Source organism: Electrona antarctica (genome assembly GCF_951216825.1).
Source record: "Electrona antarctica genome assembly, chromosome: 11".
Taxonomy (NCBI): Eukaryota; Metazoa; Chordata; class Actinopteri; order Myctophiformes; family Myctophidae; genus Electrona; species Electrona antarctica.
In genome coordinates, this window is record NC_136792.1 from 30,045,721 (window position 1) to 30,061,159 (window position 15,439).

The following is a 15,439-nucleotide window of genomic DNA, read 5'->3' on the forward strand; positions in this document are numbered from 1 at the left end:
GTCCACCATTTCTCTCTCTCTCTCTCTCTCTCTCCCACATCTGTATAGGCCTCTCACAGAGGTGCCTAGCCTACCAGGGAGCAATATTTCTCTCTTCGTACAGGTCTCAGGGATTAAAACGGTATGTGCCTCTGGTATCTCGCAGGGAATCCTCTAAATCCGTTTGACATGTCTACATCTGTCTCTGTCCGTCCATTTCCTAAAAAATCTCACACAGCCATCTAAAAAAAAGCCATCTCACTCTTTTTTCTTTTCTACAGTAAAATCCTGAGTGTTAGTTTTTCACGATTGTTAACACACAAAAATCGAAAACTTGGCACAATTTGCACAACCTTCACTTCATGTACCTAATCGCTCGACACAATTTGCACTACATCACACTCCCTTATCTGCATTAGACTCTGACTTTCCTTCTTTACACTCTGAAACACCTTGTTGTCAAAACACTACACACAATGTTCAGTTATTGTACACGCTTATCACATAAAATCTCAAAGCATCAACCTACAATACACTATACAATAAATTATTCAAATCTCTAAACATTCAGTTCTGGTGAGCAATTTGTTGGTAACACCTGACCACATACTGTAGATGACCCACAGTGAATCAACATCTGACCACATAGATGACCCACAGTGTGTTGGTAACACCTGACCACATACGGTAGATGACCCACAGTGTGTTGGTAACACCTGACCACATACGGTAGATGACCCACAGTGAATCAACTTGTCATCTGGGACAATGTGAGCTCCCACTGGGCTGCTCAAGTGTGTGAGTGGTTCAGGACCACCCACATTTCTACGTTCTATACCTTCCACCTTATTCTCCTTTCCTGAATCCTATTGAGGAGTTATTTTCAGCGTGGAGGTAGAAGGCACTGTATATGAACAGAACCCACAGAGCCGGGTCACACTGAACCAGGCCATGGAGGAGGCTTGTGGCGACGCAAGTCCCCTGTCAAGGCTTTATGCGCAACTCAAGCGTTTCTTCCAACGCTGCTTGGACAGCGAGAACATTGCCTGCATGTGATGTGGCTGAAGCCCTCTGGCCAGACAGGAACTGGGGGTATGATGCCTATAAATTACAGTATTTTTGAGGAAGGGGGCCCTTTTGAGCAGTTTGAGCAGGCCAGTTTACAGTAATGTAAAAAATAATAATAAATAAATATTTTTTTGGCTGCACATTTGTGTGCTGTTTTATGTTTGACTATGAAAAAGTAAGCCTATACGCTGAGTCATTTTACAAAAGGAGAAATGGCTCATTCTACATAGTAATTGTCATTCATGTGTGTTCCATTTCTATGATTGATTTTGCACTTCACTGTGCTGTGAATGCTTGGTAGTGTGTAGCAAATGCTTATAGTTGTGTGTAATCAATGAATGGTATGTGAATGTCAATTGAAAATATGGCTGTGTGTACCAAATGAAAACACAAGTTCCATTTTGGGAACAGTTAAGAGATTTGATGGCAAAGAGTCATCATGGAAAAGTCATGGAGTGTCAGGGTTTAGCATTTTGTGTGTGAGGTTTTCAGTTTTGTGTGTGCAGTTTTGAGAATGCAGGTTGTGAAAAACGTATGTTAACAATAGTGAAAATATTGAACTCAGTGTACAAATGTAACCAAATGGACCACTTGTCTGGGGAGAACATCCAGTGAAAATAGCATTTCTAAAGCTCAGAATGTATTGCAATGCAACGGACTGTGAGAGATCTAACGGTCTGGTAGAGCTGCTATTTTATTTAAAGGAAAGGGCCGGGGTTTGGTATAGATCCCTGGGGGACCCCTTTCTCACTTTCTATGATCACATGTCTTTGCATTTGTTCACCTCAAAATCTGTCTATGCCATCTCCTCAATAAAAACAAAAAAACCTACCCTATTTTACTCCCTGTGTGTCTCTGACTATTATGTCTCTTGCATCCTAATTCCTCTCTCTGTCTCCTGTCTTTTCAACTTTCACAGAAAGCGTGATGATATAGCCACAAGTGCACGTTGGTCACGTTGGACTCCGTGGTCCTGTGGCTCCGCGGCAGAGCCTCAGTGGGGCTGGCTGTGGAACTAGTAGGCAATTCTGTCGCACAAGATGGCGTCCTGAGGTCCATGGTGAGCACTTAAATATACCCCCCCGAAGAACCTCATCTGTCAATCACAGGATAATACCAAGAAGCGTGTCAGAAGTTTACCAAGTGCATAGTATGAATTATGAACGAAGTATTGATGACAGGGCTGCATTAGCATCCCGTGCTGAGTCAGCAAAGCACCAACTGAATGTTGGAAAGTTGTACAGAGGGTGACGGTTTCCACCCTATATACTCCTGCAGATGTATAGTATGGAATGCCAAGTTGACTGAATGCACATATTATAATATGCTCATATGGTGAATGTTAAATGCACACAGCAGTATGGTTCTTTTTGGTTCCATTTGCAGAGTTAAACTCATGACTAGAGTCCCAATTCTGGGCATGTTGTAATAGGTGAACAATCGACCAAAATAGGCATTCTGTGAAATATGCAATGATGCGATGTAGGCTTGCAGATAAGCAATTTTCAAGTGTGATTCTCAAAGGAAAAAAAGAATCAGACAAAAAACCCCGGTCTATATGAGTTATATTGGGTTGAAGTGGATAATTCCTAATTCATTTAATTTAATTTATGAGAATGTAAAAGGTATTATGCTATATTGCATTTCTTACACTATGAGGGCCTCTTTTCTCATATTCATGAACCATGTGTGTTGAGTGCACTTAACAACTCAACAACTGTCGATAAATCTCTGCACTATTGGCTAAGGGGCTATAAGACTATACAATTTAGCTACTTGAAAAATAACAGCATTCTTATTATGTTGTGCCTTAATATAGCTCCCTGTGGATCACAGTTTTAAAGAAGTCTAGCTGTGTCGTCAACAAAAGTGACAATTTTATTGATAAAACTCTTAAACGATTGTAAAGAAAACAGCCTAATGAAAAGACCATTCGCTGGAGGCCTGTGTAATGTCTATTCAGAGAACTAGAGCTGAATCCAGGTTAAGTCAGGGTTTGCAGACAGATGTGCATGTGTCAATCCCGATGACCGTCAGGGTGGATCTTGAGGAAATACGCTCCGGCAGGAAGTCTGTGTCCGCTTTTTATGTTTCTGTCATTTCCTGTGCTGTACTCCTGATCACTGCTCAGTCTCCTCACATATTTGCTCCACAACTGATGTTTGGTATTATGGTTCCATTAATCTAGTTAGACCAAACAGACTTGCAGAGCCCAGCGCTTTGTACAGTAGGCAGACCCCAGCTTGCTTACCATCGAAGACACAGCACAAACACAGCGCCTCTAAAACACTTGAAAGACAGAGGAGGACATGTGATTTTCTCCAGGCGAGATCTCACCGAAGCACATGCCAGCGTGTCCTCATGAAGGGGCACGGCGCTTGTTTTGATCGAGTCACATTGCTCTTGTTTTGCCGTCTGTCATTGACCAGAAATTCCTCTGTGAGAAGTTGGAACTTATTCAAACAAAGCCCTCTGCCTGCATGTGTGTCACTGCGGCCCAAAAAAAGCCTGCACATAGCGTGCACAATATGCGCGTGCTGACGCCTGTGTTGCTTCCACACATAAACACTGCACATATTGTAGTCCATAGCTTTGACCCTCTCTCATCCACCCCCGCCCCCTTGCTTGCTTCCTCTCTCTCGTTCTAATCATGTGATGCTGTGTAGAGAATCAAACAGGGCGACCCCATGTCTGTTGATATTTTGCCTGTCTCCAACCACTGTCAAAACATCTCTCGCCTGCCTACATCACCCAGGACAACCTTGGTGCCTCCTCAAAGCCAGCCGTCAACACAGCTGCAATGAGCGCTGGATCACATATCTCACCGTACCGGGCCGTACCGTAGACGCTCCACGGGGCCCGATGTACCGAAAGCATCCTGTCATGTTGGTCCATTAGATCTGAGAGGAGAGGGGGGAGGAGGGTGTATGGGGAAGGAGAGTGGAGAGGTGGGGGGCGTGTATGGGGCATTGGCTTGAGACCGCATGGTTCTGGTATTAATTTCTGTACGTTTGGTGTCTTATATCTCCTCTCTCTGTGTGTGTTGCATTCTCTGTGTCTCCCTTTCCTTCAGTCGCCATCTGGCTCCCTGTCCGTCCGCTGCGGTTGGACAGACCCACAGACCCACACATCAATCACTCATCCTCCTCTATGCACTCCTGTCCAACCAAGAAACACACGCACGCACGCACGCACGCACGCACGCACGCACGCACGCACGCACGCACGCACACACACACACACACACACACACACACACACACACACACACACACACACACACACACACACACACACACACACACACACACACACACCCTTTCCCTGTCAATGTGTTTTTCCGTCTCGGGGGTCCGCAGGTTAAGTTGTCCCCAGCATGTGTTAGCGGTCAGGGCATGCAGTAGCGGCAGCCATGCAGGGCCAGTGATGACAAAGTGTCAGGCCGCTGGGAGGTGTCAGAGGTTAAGTGTTGGTAAAGGGGTGGCATGGCCGGGTTACGTATGAGAACCAGACCCCATCCAACCTGTTGCTGGCTGTGGGAGCTTTGGACTGCAGGTTTCATCTTCGTGTGTGAAACTGTGAACACAGTAGCCTACATTTCTGAGTTCATTTATGTCTGAGGGTGAATAAATTAGTCCACTTGCGGAGTTACAAATGGATACATTAATGCTGATGGTTTTACTGTGAAGAGGTTTTGTTAAGGGGGAAAAAAAGTAATCGATACCCTTTTTTTACGAATTAAGAATGACTTGATTGAAAGAACACATGAAAATCAAGCAGAATCGAAGAGCAGTATAGTTTTCTATATGCAATTTTAATCTTGTTCATGTTTTACAGGGTAGCAACAGGTGAGGAGGGACAAAGAAACACACCACACACACCACACCACACACTCAAGTGCATGTGGACACACACACACACACACACACACACGCAAATGCACACGCACGCACGCGCGCGCACACACACACACACACACACACACACACACACACACACACACACACACACACACACACACACACACACACACACACACACACACACACACACACACACACACATTCAGTGAGAATGACAGAGGCAGCTGTTGGCGTGATCTTAAGGTCATGTTAGATCACAACACAGAGCAAAAAAACAAATTCTTTCACCCAGGGGGTTGTCTGCAGTGAGTCATACATCACATGGCTGTGATGTGTGTGTGTGTGTGTGTGTGTGTGTGTGTGTGTGTGTGTGTGTGTGTGTGTGTGTGTGTGTGTGTGTGTGTGTGTGTGTGTGTGTGTGTGTGTGTGTGTGTGTGTGTGTGTGTGTGTGTGTGTGTGTGTGTGTGTGTGTGCCCGTGAAACTACCAATTGGGTGAAGGATTGTTTAGTGCTGTATTTGTTTCTCCATGTATGTATGTATGTATGTATGTATGTATGTATGTATGTATGTATGTATGTATGTATGTATGTATGTATGTATGTATGTATGTATGTATGTATGTATGTATGTATGTATGTATGTATGTATGTATGTATGTATGTATGTATGTATGTATGTATGTATGTATGTATGTATTTGGTTAAAATGGGTAAGGTTTTAAAAAGGCAAAAGCATGCTCTGTTGCACTGGCCTAAAAGTGGGTCCTTAAAAACTGCTTCAACTTCTGTTCTGACCTCACAACACTCCATTCACTAGTAGGAATAAACACGCCATTGGGGAGGTTTAAGGGATTTATTGACGGTGAAGAACTGGACGGATGAAGGAGGGATGAATGAATGCGGATGTGTGGGTTCCGGGGGGGTCATCGACCCTGGAGTCTTTGGGGAGGAGGTCGAATGGCACTCGTCGTGTGGCGTTCGTTGTAAGGCATTCGTCTTACGGTGCGCATGGACGATATCCCCCCACAGGAACCTGAGAAGGAGAGGAGAGAGTTTTGTTTTGATCGTTTGATTCACTTTTGGCGAGGTGGATGTAGTAGTTCTAGTGCCGAAAAGCTCCTTTGGGGGGAGCGGGGAGAGGAGCTGCTAGGAGGTGAGGGGGTGGGGGTGGGTTGCGAGAAGCCTGTAGGAAGGCGGCTAGTGTGCGACGCAGCGAGGCGGGCGAAACATGGAGGATTCTGGGTGGTACTGGGCAGGTATAAATGGGGACAGGTAGATTGACGTGGAGGGCGGAGAGTGGCATGAAGGGCAGGGCCAATGCGCGTTTCTCCTCCTCCTGAACATCTGTTGTTCCAACTCCATTATTTGGGCATGCATGCCTGACACAGAACTCCATATATGGGCATCAAAGTGAGACAGACATAATATCTGGATGGGGTATGCATTTCCAAATTGCATCGTTCCACCCCCACAGGGGGTGTACTCCGTATGCATGTACAACTTGCATCGTTCCACCCCCACAGGGGGTGTACTCTGTATGCATTTAAAACTTGCATCGCTCCAAGTAGGCCTTCCCCACAGGCACCGCTCTGGTCACATAGATAAGTTACTCACAATTTAATTGAAATTGGGAGATTCCATGGGACTTTTGGGTCTGGAATTTGTTTTAGTTTTTCTACCATATGCTGGACAACACCAAATAGCTATAAAATATGAATGATTGCAATTTCACAATATTTTAATAATACTGTAGGCCTACTTTAGCAATTCTTCAAATACTATGAAGTGGAAGTAGACTTGGGCCTGTGTGGCTCATTTAAAAACGTTTGCGTGTATAGCCTACTGTATATAATACACTGACACTACAGTACAGTATGTGGACAAAAAGGTATTTAAAGTTTGTGCAAAAAGGTCTTTTTGTACTTCTTGTGTTTGAGGCTGAAAACGTTCCATTTGTCATTATCAGGTGGTATAAATGTCATTAAAGGAGTTGAGTTTAACTAGACTCTAGGGTGTATTAAAGAAATAATAGGCTTTTCAGTGTGGCAGGGTGCTTCATTAATAACAGTAATGTTTCAGCTTTGGAATTTCACACAGGTGTGATTTGTCTTCATCTTTAATGGCGAGGACTGATTAAGAAAGCAAACAGTGTGTGTGTATGTGTGTGTGTGTGTGTGTGTGTGTGTGTGCGTGCGTGCGTGCGTGCGTGCGTGCGTGCGTGCGTGCGTGCGTGCGTGTGTTTGAGGACATAAATACAGTGTGCATGTGCATGTACATGAACAATAATGGGTGCGTGCGTGCGTACATGCGTGCGTGTGTGTGTAATTATTCAGAGTTAGCAAACAGGGTTGACAACATATGACTGATCCTACATTTTGTTATTGACTCAGACTTTTTTTTATAGTGTGTGGTCCTGCTGTATATACACACACACACACACACACACACACACACACACACACACACACACACACACACACACACACACACACACACACACGCCCCTCCAGGCCCGGGAACAGACACGATTAATCAGATGAATGTTATAATTAGGCTTAATACCCTCAGGGTGCCAGGGTGCCAGACACACACACTACACAGACACACGTGCACACGTGTCTGTGTATATACTATACTATGTGAACATACTATGTTAGGTTTGAATGCATGTGGTCAAAAAGGAAAACCCAGACACATAGCCATACACATTAAATATTACACTTACACACTACACACAGACGGGGCCCTGTTTGTGTCTGTCTGTGCGTGCATGTGTGTGCGTGCCTGTGTGCGTGTTTGTGTGTGCGTGTGTGTGCGTGCATGCGCGTACGTGCGGGTGTGCGTGCGTGCGCGTGTGTGTGCGAGTGTGTGTGTGTGTGTGTGTGTGTGTGTGTGTGTGTGTGTGTGTGTGTGTGTGTGTGTGTGTGTGTGTGTGTGTGGGGGTGGATGGGTTGCAGAGGTTTGGAGGGGCTGGGTGCACTATTTGTCCAAAGTGCTCTAAGGCCTGTTCAGTTGTTAAACAAAAGTCAGTTTGTTACAGTAGTGGGGGCCCAGTGGGGTATTAATATACACCGATGCAGATGTCTACAGCATCCACCAGTCAGTTTGTTACAGTAGTGGGGGCCCAGTGGGGTATTAATATACAGATGTCTACAGCATCCACCAGCGTCCATGAGAAAGCCTGTTGTGTTCCATGTCAGGTCCAATGTCTGCTGATGCCCATTTGGGCAAAACCCTATTTCTGTTGGCTCTCTCACATGAGTCCTTTCAAAAAGTACACATTTGTCTCTGAGTGCTTTTGAATTTTTCCAGTCAGTCGGCTTCCTTTTGTTGATGCTAAAAATAAGCACAACGACTCCATTTAGATGTATACAATGGGATGACTATGAAGACAAAATAACGAATAACAAGAGCAGCTTATTTCAGAACTTTATTTTGGTTTTATTATAAATAGCAATAATACTGCGCTCGTACGCATGACATCGTGTCATATTATTCTGTCAAATAATACAAAACAGAAAGGACAGAAAAGGGGGCATCATAAAAGAAGAAATTCTCTCTAATACAAACAAATAACAAAATAACTGAGTGCTCAGATCAAGGCTTGGATGGCAAGTTGATGCAGTCATACAGACATAATTATACACTGAATGATTTTTCTGTTGAAGTCCTCTTATGTGATGCAGCAAAGAGATGGAATAAAAAATATTGTCATATACGGTACTGTTCAGAAAATACACAGTAAAATCCTCAGTTTATATCCTCAGTAACACTGAGTGTGTACAAATGGAGCCATAAGGGTCAATTTGGTTCCATTTGGACACACTCAGGATATATGTTTTTGTTTAAATAAAAGTGTTGTGTTTAAAAAGTGAAAGCATTAAGGTTATTAATCTAATTATAGATTACTAATTAGTAGTATAGTTTGTTCAGTAAGAGGAGTCTATACTGTCCCTCCAGCTCTTTACTAAACAGAAATAAATGTTTTCAGTTTGGGATACCAATCTAATCAAATCAGGAGAGAGAACATTTTATCTGCTAAAAAAAAAGAAAAAACATCATTACAATTTCACTTGTTGGTCCGGTATCCTTTATGAGTTCTCTCCCCTGACTGGATCAAAATGGTATGCAGAGTTGCAGACCTGAACATGTATTTTCTGTATACTAATTAGCTGGAGACACAGGGAGACACTTCAGTGAACAAACACTCCATAGCAACACTCCACAAACACTCTACAGCAACAAACAAAAAAAGTTTTGTAGTTTGTTGCTATAGAGTGTTTGTGGAGTGTTGTATACTTTTTTTAACTTAACTTTAACACTTATTTTAACAAACAAACAAACAAACTTATACCCCTTGACACTGGTGATTTTACTGTGTCGATAGTCGATACTGTAGATACTTCCATGTTGTATACAGAAACCGTTATCTTTTGTCCTGCTGTTTGCAGAATGGTAACAAAATATAAAACAGGCAATTTTGGCTTTGTCATTCCCAGTAACTGACCTCTGCCTTCCCTTCCTTCAGTCTTCACTTGATGACTTTACAGTGAGTGAATACATGCATGACACGCCCCACCATGCCCGTGTCTTTTGGCTAGAACACTCATATTGACATTATTTTTCCTGGACCAAAAGGCATCTCAAAAGGCACCGTAAAACCCTCAATGTTAATTTAACTCAGAGGTTATATTTGTAATAACCTCATCAGAGTTACACATGGATAGAGTAACACTGAGAATGCACACATGGGTCTATACAGGAAAGAATATATATTTCACGTATATTACACATACTGTTTCACATGCACATATGGTGTGGTACTGAGTTCTCCTACAATGTCAAGTTTGGACTTCCAGCATCAATCAGATGTTCTTTCACTCAATCAGCATTTGTATATACATTGAAACATAATTGTGAAACATATGTGAAATGTATAATATTTGTTGTTATCGTGTCCTTTTAATAGTCAGTTTGACTACAAAGATAGGCCTACACGATATTGTACACTTGTGATCAACTGGGAGAGCCTGAACTGAACTGTGATTATCTCAGTGTGTTTCTCGTGTGTCTCTCGTCCGTGACTTGTGACCAGGCGACTTTCTCACAGATGTGTGTGTGTGTGTGTGTGTGTGTGTGTGTGTGTGTGTGTGTGTGTGTGTGTGTGTGTGTGTGTGTGTGTGTGTGTGTGTGTGTGTGTGTGTGTGTGTGTGTGTGGGATGGGGGGGGGGGGGGTAATGGGGGGTAGCGTTCTCACCCTTATCCCACTTGAAGACACGTCTTCACCCCCTCCGCCTCCCCTTCCCCCTCTCATCTGTCACTTTCCCTAAAGTCACCCCTGACCCCCTCAAGTCCTCCCTAAAACTACAAAAGGCTTGGATCCTGCCTCGCTGTCTCAGACATCAATGGAGCAGAGAGAGGAGAGAGAAGGAGAGGGAGAAAGAGAGAGAAAGAAAGCGGTAGGGAGAGAGGAAGGAGGGGTGGTGGAAGCTCTCTCTCTGAAGCAGAGCTGTGGTGTACATCGGTGTGTTTCGGATACAATAACATCAACGTCCTTTCACTCATTTGTCAGGTTTTTCTTGTTTCTGGAATTTCGCTTCATGCGAGGAATGCAGGGAAAGAAAACCCATCGAATGAACATGACGTCAAATAGTTTCACTGAGCCCCTTTTACTTCTCCCCCATGTGTAGATGCATTCAGAGATACTTGGAATCATTCATATGTACTCGTGGTCCTAAGAAATGTAAACATGCTTCCGAGCATCACCCCACGTACAGATGGTGCTAGGTTCACTGGGTGCCCATGCATGCAGGGTGCCCGTCCTTGGGTCTGGAAGTATGGTTGACCCACGGCAGGGAGACCGACCACCCATCACCGCACAGAGGGAATACATGTACCGACTAGCATCTGGTCCCAGTCATCTATGATATTGATTCATCTGCATTTTTAAGTGGATCAATGGATTTGGTCTCATGTTTTGTCTCTCGTCGTCCCTTCTTTGTTGTCCATTTCCAGAACGAGAGAATGTCAAGTCCTCCAGTGGAGAACGCGTCCTCGTAGATGATCGCTTTTTTTGGTCCGGATGAAAGAATCCATCAATGTACACATCATTCCTCACATGTACACTCACATGCGCGTGCACACGCGCACACACAAACACACACACACACACAAACACACACACACACACACACACGTGCGCACACTCGCACGCACGCACGCACGCACGCATGCACGCACGCATGCACGCTCGTGCATCCCTCTATTTCCAAGTCCAAAGCATCAGGTGATCTCAGGCCTCAAATAAGGAAGGGCACCTAAGAGAGGATAAAACAGAGTTGTTAAAGTAAGTATTTCCAGTGAAGAAAAAAGATAAAAAGATAGAGGGATGGTAAAACAAAATGATATATGGACTGCAATAAATTGGGGGCACATGTCTGACCATGCCATACCATTAACACATGGCTCAGCGTTACCACTAACATCATGTATGGGTGTGAGGTCTTTAGAATCGTGAGAAGTTTTAATAAACACGAGCAAGAAGAGTTAACAAGGACAACAAAAAAAAAGCTTTTATGATCAAATGTTGAAGTAAGACGCGGTAGCCAATCCATACAGAAGATAAATGTGGATATTTTATGCATTACAGTAGGCCTATATGAAAATATAATGTATAATGTAATACAATGTATACTGACAAAATGCAACTTTTGTTGTGCATTCAAACCGCTCATATATCAGCCACAACACAATCTGAGAACCCATCGGCAAAAAACAGCGTCCTCTTGTGATTACATTTTTGACATATTCACCAAACGTACAGTTAATTGATTTAAAATGTATGTGTGTGTGCTTGTGCTTGTGTGTGGAGATGTGACTTTTGTGCCAGAACAAGTGAATAGGAAAGTTATTTATCTGAAGTATGTCAAGCCCTGCTACAGTATAGCCTCAACATACTTAAAATATATCTGTGAAAATGTATTTTCAAGTGTGTGTGTGTGTGTGTGTGTGTGTGTGTGTGTGTGCTTGTGCTAAGATGTACAGTTGGCATATATTGTTATTATTATAATTATTACTTACTTACTTTTATTTTTATTTACTGTTTAGCTGTATGTGAATGTCACAAATAAGAATGTTAATAAATATATTAAATATTGCGTTACAAGAACATAAATGAAAATGATGTATGTGTGTGTGTGTGTGTGTGTGTGTGTGTGTGTGTGTGTGTGTGCGTGTGCGTGTGCGTGTGTGCGCGTGCGTGTGCGCGTGCGTGTGCGTGCGTGCGTGCGTGTGTGTGTGTGTGTGTGTGTGTGGGCCGGGTAAGCTATAGTCAAAACGTAGTGTCCTGTTATTCCTAGTCCCCTGACACCAGATCACAACCTGGATTGGTGCAGATCAGTGCTGTTCAGCGGAGCTTCCGTGCTTCCCCAGGTGACCTCGGTCCTAGCACCTGTTTCCAATAGCCATGCTGCCAGAGGCTATTAGGATCCACCCCCCCTTCAGAAAGGACCTCTCCTCTATAACTCTAGTCCTAACCACTCACTGCCTATATACTCACTGATTAATCACATCAAGATGGACCGCTCAGACCTCTAACCATGTGAACGTGCATGTGTGCACAACTGCACATATGTGTGTGTGTGTGTGTGTGTGTGTGTGTGTGTGTGTGTGTGTGTGTGTGTGTGTGTGTGTGTGTGTGCGTGTGCGTGTGCGTGTGTGTGTGTGTGTGTGTGTGTGAACCACCTCCACACTGGAGGTGGTTCCTCTGTGTCGCCCCCCAGCTCCCAGCTCCTTGTTCTGTCCACTGTGAGATGTTTCAGCGCAATATCTCATTAGACATTTGCAGGCTGTGGAACATTAGGTTAGATACTGTATTCACTCGATACCCGCCACCCCACGGTGCCCCGCGCGGGCAGACCCACGCGGGGCCGCCTTTGGCTTTGAAAGGCCCCGGTTGCATGAGGGGTCGCCGTGAGGTCAGTGGATGAATCTGATTGGTCGGCCCCTCCCCACCGTGTGCGGAGTGTGGAGTGAAATTGGAAACGGCGTGCGCTCTAATCACGCGCCGGAGGAAAATGACGTTTGCCGTTCTGAAGTTAGACGGAGGGCTGTTTGAAGTCGACGCTAACCTGGAAGGTAATGGTAATGTGAAGTGAAAAGGCCCTTTCGATGCCGGACAGCTCCTCTGTCAGGGCAAGTGGTCCACGAGCGGCTATCGGACGGTATTGGGGCTTCGTTCTGTGATAATGGGAACTGACTCAATCGCTAACAGGTGACGTTCCAATGGGCCGCAGTGTGTGCAAAAATATTTGTATCTCTTGCGAGCCTCACAAGCCTAACGATTTAATGTAACGGTCTACTGTCTCGTCTTATTACGTCTTATGAGCTAAAGATGATCAGGTTCTTTCTATATATTGAGAGTGATGGCAATAGACAGTCCATCAAAAGAAAATGCACAAAGCATGTTCGATCCTGCGAATTACCTGTGTGGCGGGCACACCTACTTGGACGTGTACGTAGGTGTTTCAGCATGTGTGCGCATGTGTACAGTAAATGATAATAAAATAAATCTTAAGTGTATTGACCTTACTTTGTCCGTACTGGCCGTACTGGTAGGAGGCCACGTGGTCCATGCTGTAGCCTGGGGAGCTGTACGACGCAGGGCAATAGGACTGGGAGCTCGGTAAGGAGGGCATGGAGGGCATGGACGGCTCTAAGCGCTGGGTGCAGCTGGCAGCCATACCCGCCGGGGGCTCCAGGCCGCCTGGCAGAGGCGAGATGGCGTAGTCGCTCTGGGGCTGGTGAGGCACACCGCCCGGGTTCAACAGGCCCATCACCTGCAAAGGAGTAAAAGTAATAGTGCAATGTAGAAATACTCTAAAAAGTCTGGAATTCAAAGGTTCTTGAGTATTCATATACTTGAGTACAAATGTATTGGCATCAAAATGTACTTAAAGTAAAAGTATAGAATGTCCCGTTTCAAGTTTTCAAATGTATAAAAAAATGTTTTAAATAGAAGATCTGGGGCGCCCGCATGCCACATTTAGGCCCTCATTTATCAACACGGTGTACGCCAAATATCACGTCAGGTTGGGAGCTGTCGTGGGCTTTGTCCTGTTCTTCTGTCGTAGACAAGCAGAGCAGCATTGACTGACCAGCTGACAGGCTGTCACAGGCATCTAAACATATGTATTCACTCCTAAAATGTATATTAAAATACATGTGAAAAAGATACATTTTGTAAAGGCATGAGGATATTTCCAAGTGTACAAGCAATTAAAATCGCGCAATTTAAAATGCTTGCAAGTTAGATGCTTAAGCCATTTAAACAGTGTTTTGCATGAGCGCATACATGCGAGGATTTGCGTTGCCTGTGCTGGAAAATTTTCCATGGAGACTGCTGCAGCTGGAGAGTCAAGTCTCCCAATGTGGGTACTGTAATCTATAGCATGCAGGCCCATGTCTTTCTGGAGTTATGTGCAATCTCCTCGTCCTCGTTTAAGGATAAACCTGACTTGTCGCTCGAATGCCAAATGTGCTGAGCCAGCGCAAGTGGGGACCGCATCCGCCATCGGGAGATCTGAGATAGGTATTAACCCAGCCAGCCCACCACCACCAGTACCACACACGTTAATGGTGTCACGGACCACAGTGAAAGACGAGAGGAGGAGATGCAGCTAGGTTTGCAAAACAGCAGCGTGTGTGTGTGCGGTTGTCACGGCCTGTGCACATCCAAACTCATTCCAATGACATGTGAGCTATTTATTATTTAATTCATGGTTCACAGGTTCAGGTTTTTGTTCACTAATATATCTTGTATATTAAATGAATAAAGACTAATTTCAAGATCCTCTTAGCAACAAGTAAGAAAGCGATCACACGACATTGGTGTTACAGGACCCACCAATGAAAGAACATTGGATGGACATTACTGAGGAACTGTATGTTATGGAAAAACTAACATTCATACTCAGACTACAAGAGGATAAGTTCTATAAAAAGTGGGAAAAGTGGGATCTCTTCTTTCAGCCTAGCGATAATGTATGAGGATTTCAATGAATGTATCTTGTAATATGAAAATTGCAGGCTTGTTTTTGTTTTTGTTTTTCTCCCTTTTCTTTTTTCATATTTTTTTTGTCTTTGTCTTTTCATCAATAACAATTAAGTGAAAAAAAGAAAAAAAAGAATAAAGACTAATTTAATATACAACTAACAACACACAGTGACATTTGGGCTTGCGAGTTGCGTAGGCCTGTGTGTGTGTGTGTGTGCGCGTGTGTGCGTGTGTGTGCGTGCGTGCGTGCGTGCGTGCGTGCGTGCGTGCGTGCGTGCGTGCGTGCGTGCGTGTGTTTCCATAATATAACTATATGGTTTCCATAGGTTGTTTGGTCGTATTGCAGTTGTTCATATCGCAAAAACGAGGGCAAGGCTTGATTTAATAGGGCGTGCCAGATTGATTTCAGCCGTCACATTTATCAACGCTAAGACCGAAATTATGCAAGGATCAGATGTTTACGATCACTTAAAAA

General features: G+C 44.2%; 1 protein-coding gene across 1 annotated transcript in view; it reads right to left on the reverse strand.

Moving 5' to 3' along the window:
* Positions 1-11,192: 11,192 nt before the first annotated feature.
* LOC306932451 (paired box protein Pax-3-B-like) overlaps positions 11,193-15,439 on the reverse strand; it is a gene marked incomplete at its 3' end in the record, with an annotated part of 34,709 nt that continues 30,462 nt past the window's right edge. The window contains exons 8-9 of the mRNA XM_079514275.1: positions 13,501-13,747; positions 11,193-11,227 (exon numbers count right to left, since the gene is read on the reverse strand). Of these exons, the coding sequence (XP_079370401.1) occupies positions 11,193-11,227; positions 13,501-13,747 (282 nt within the window). The remainder of the gene's footprint in view (positions 11,228-13,500; positions 13,748-15,439) is intronic.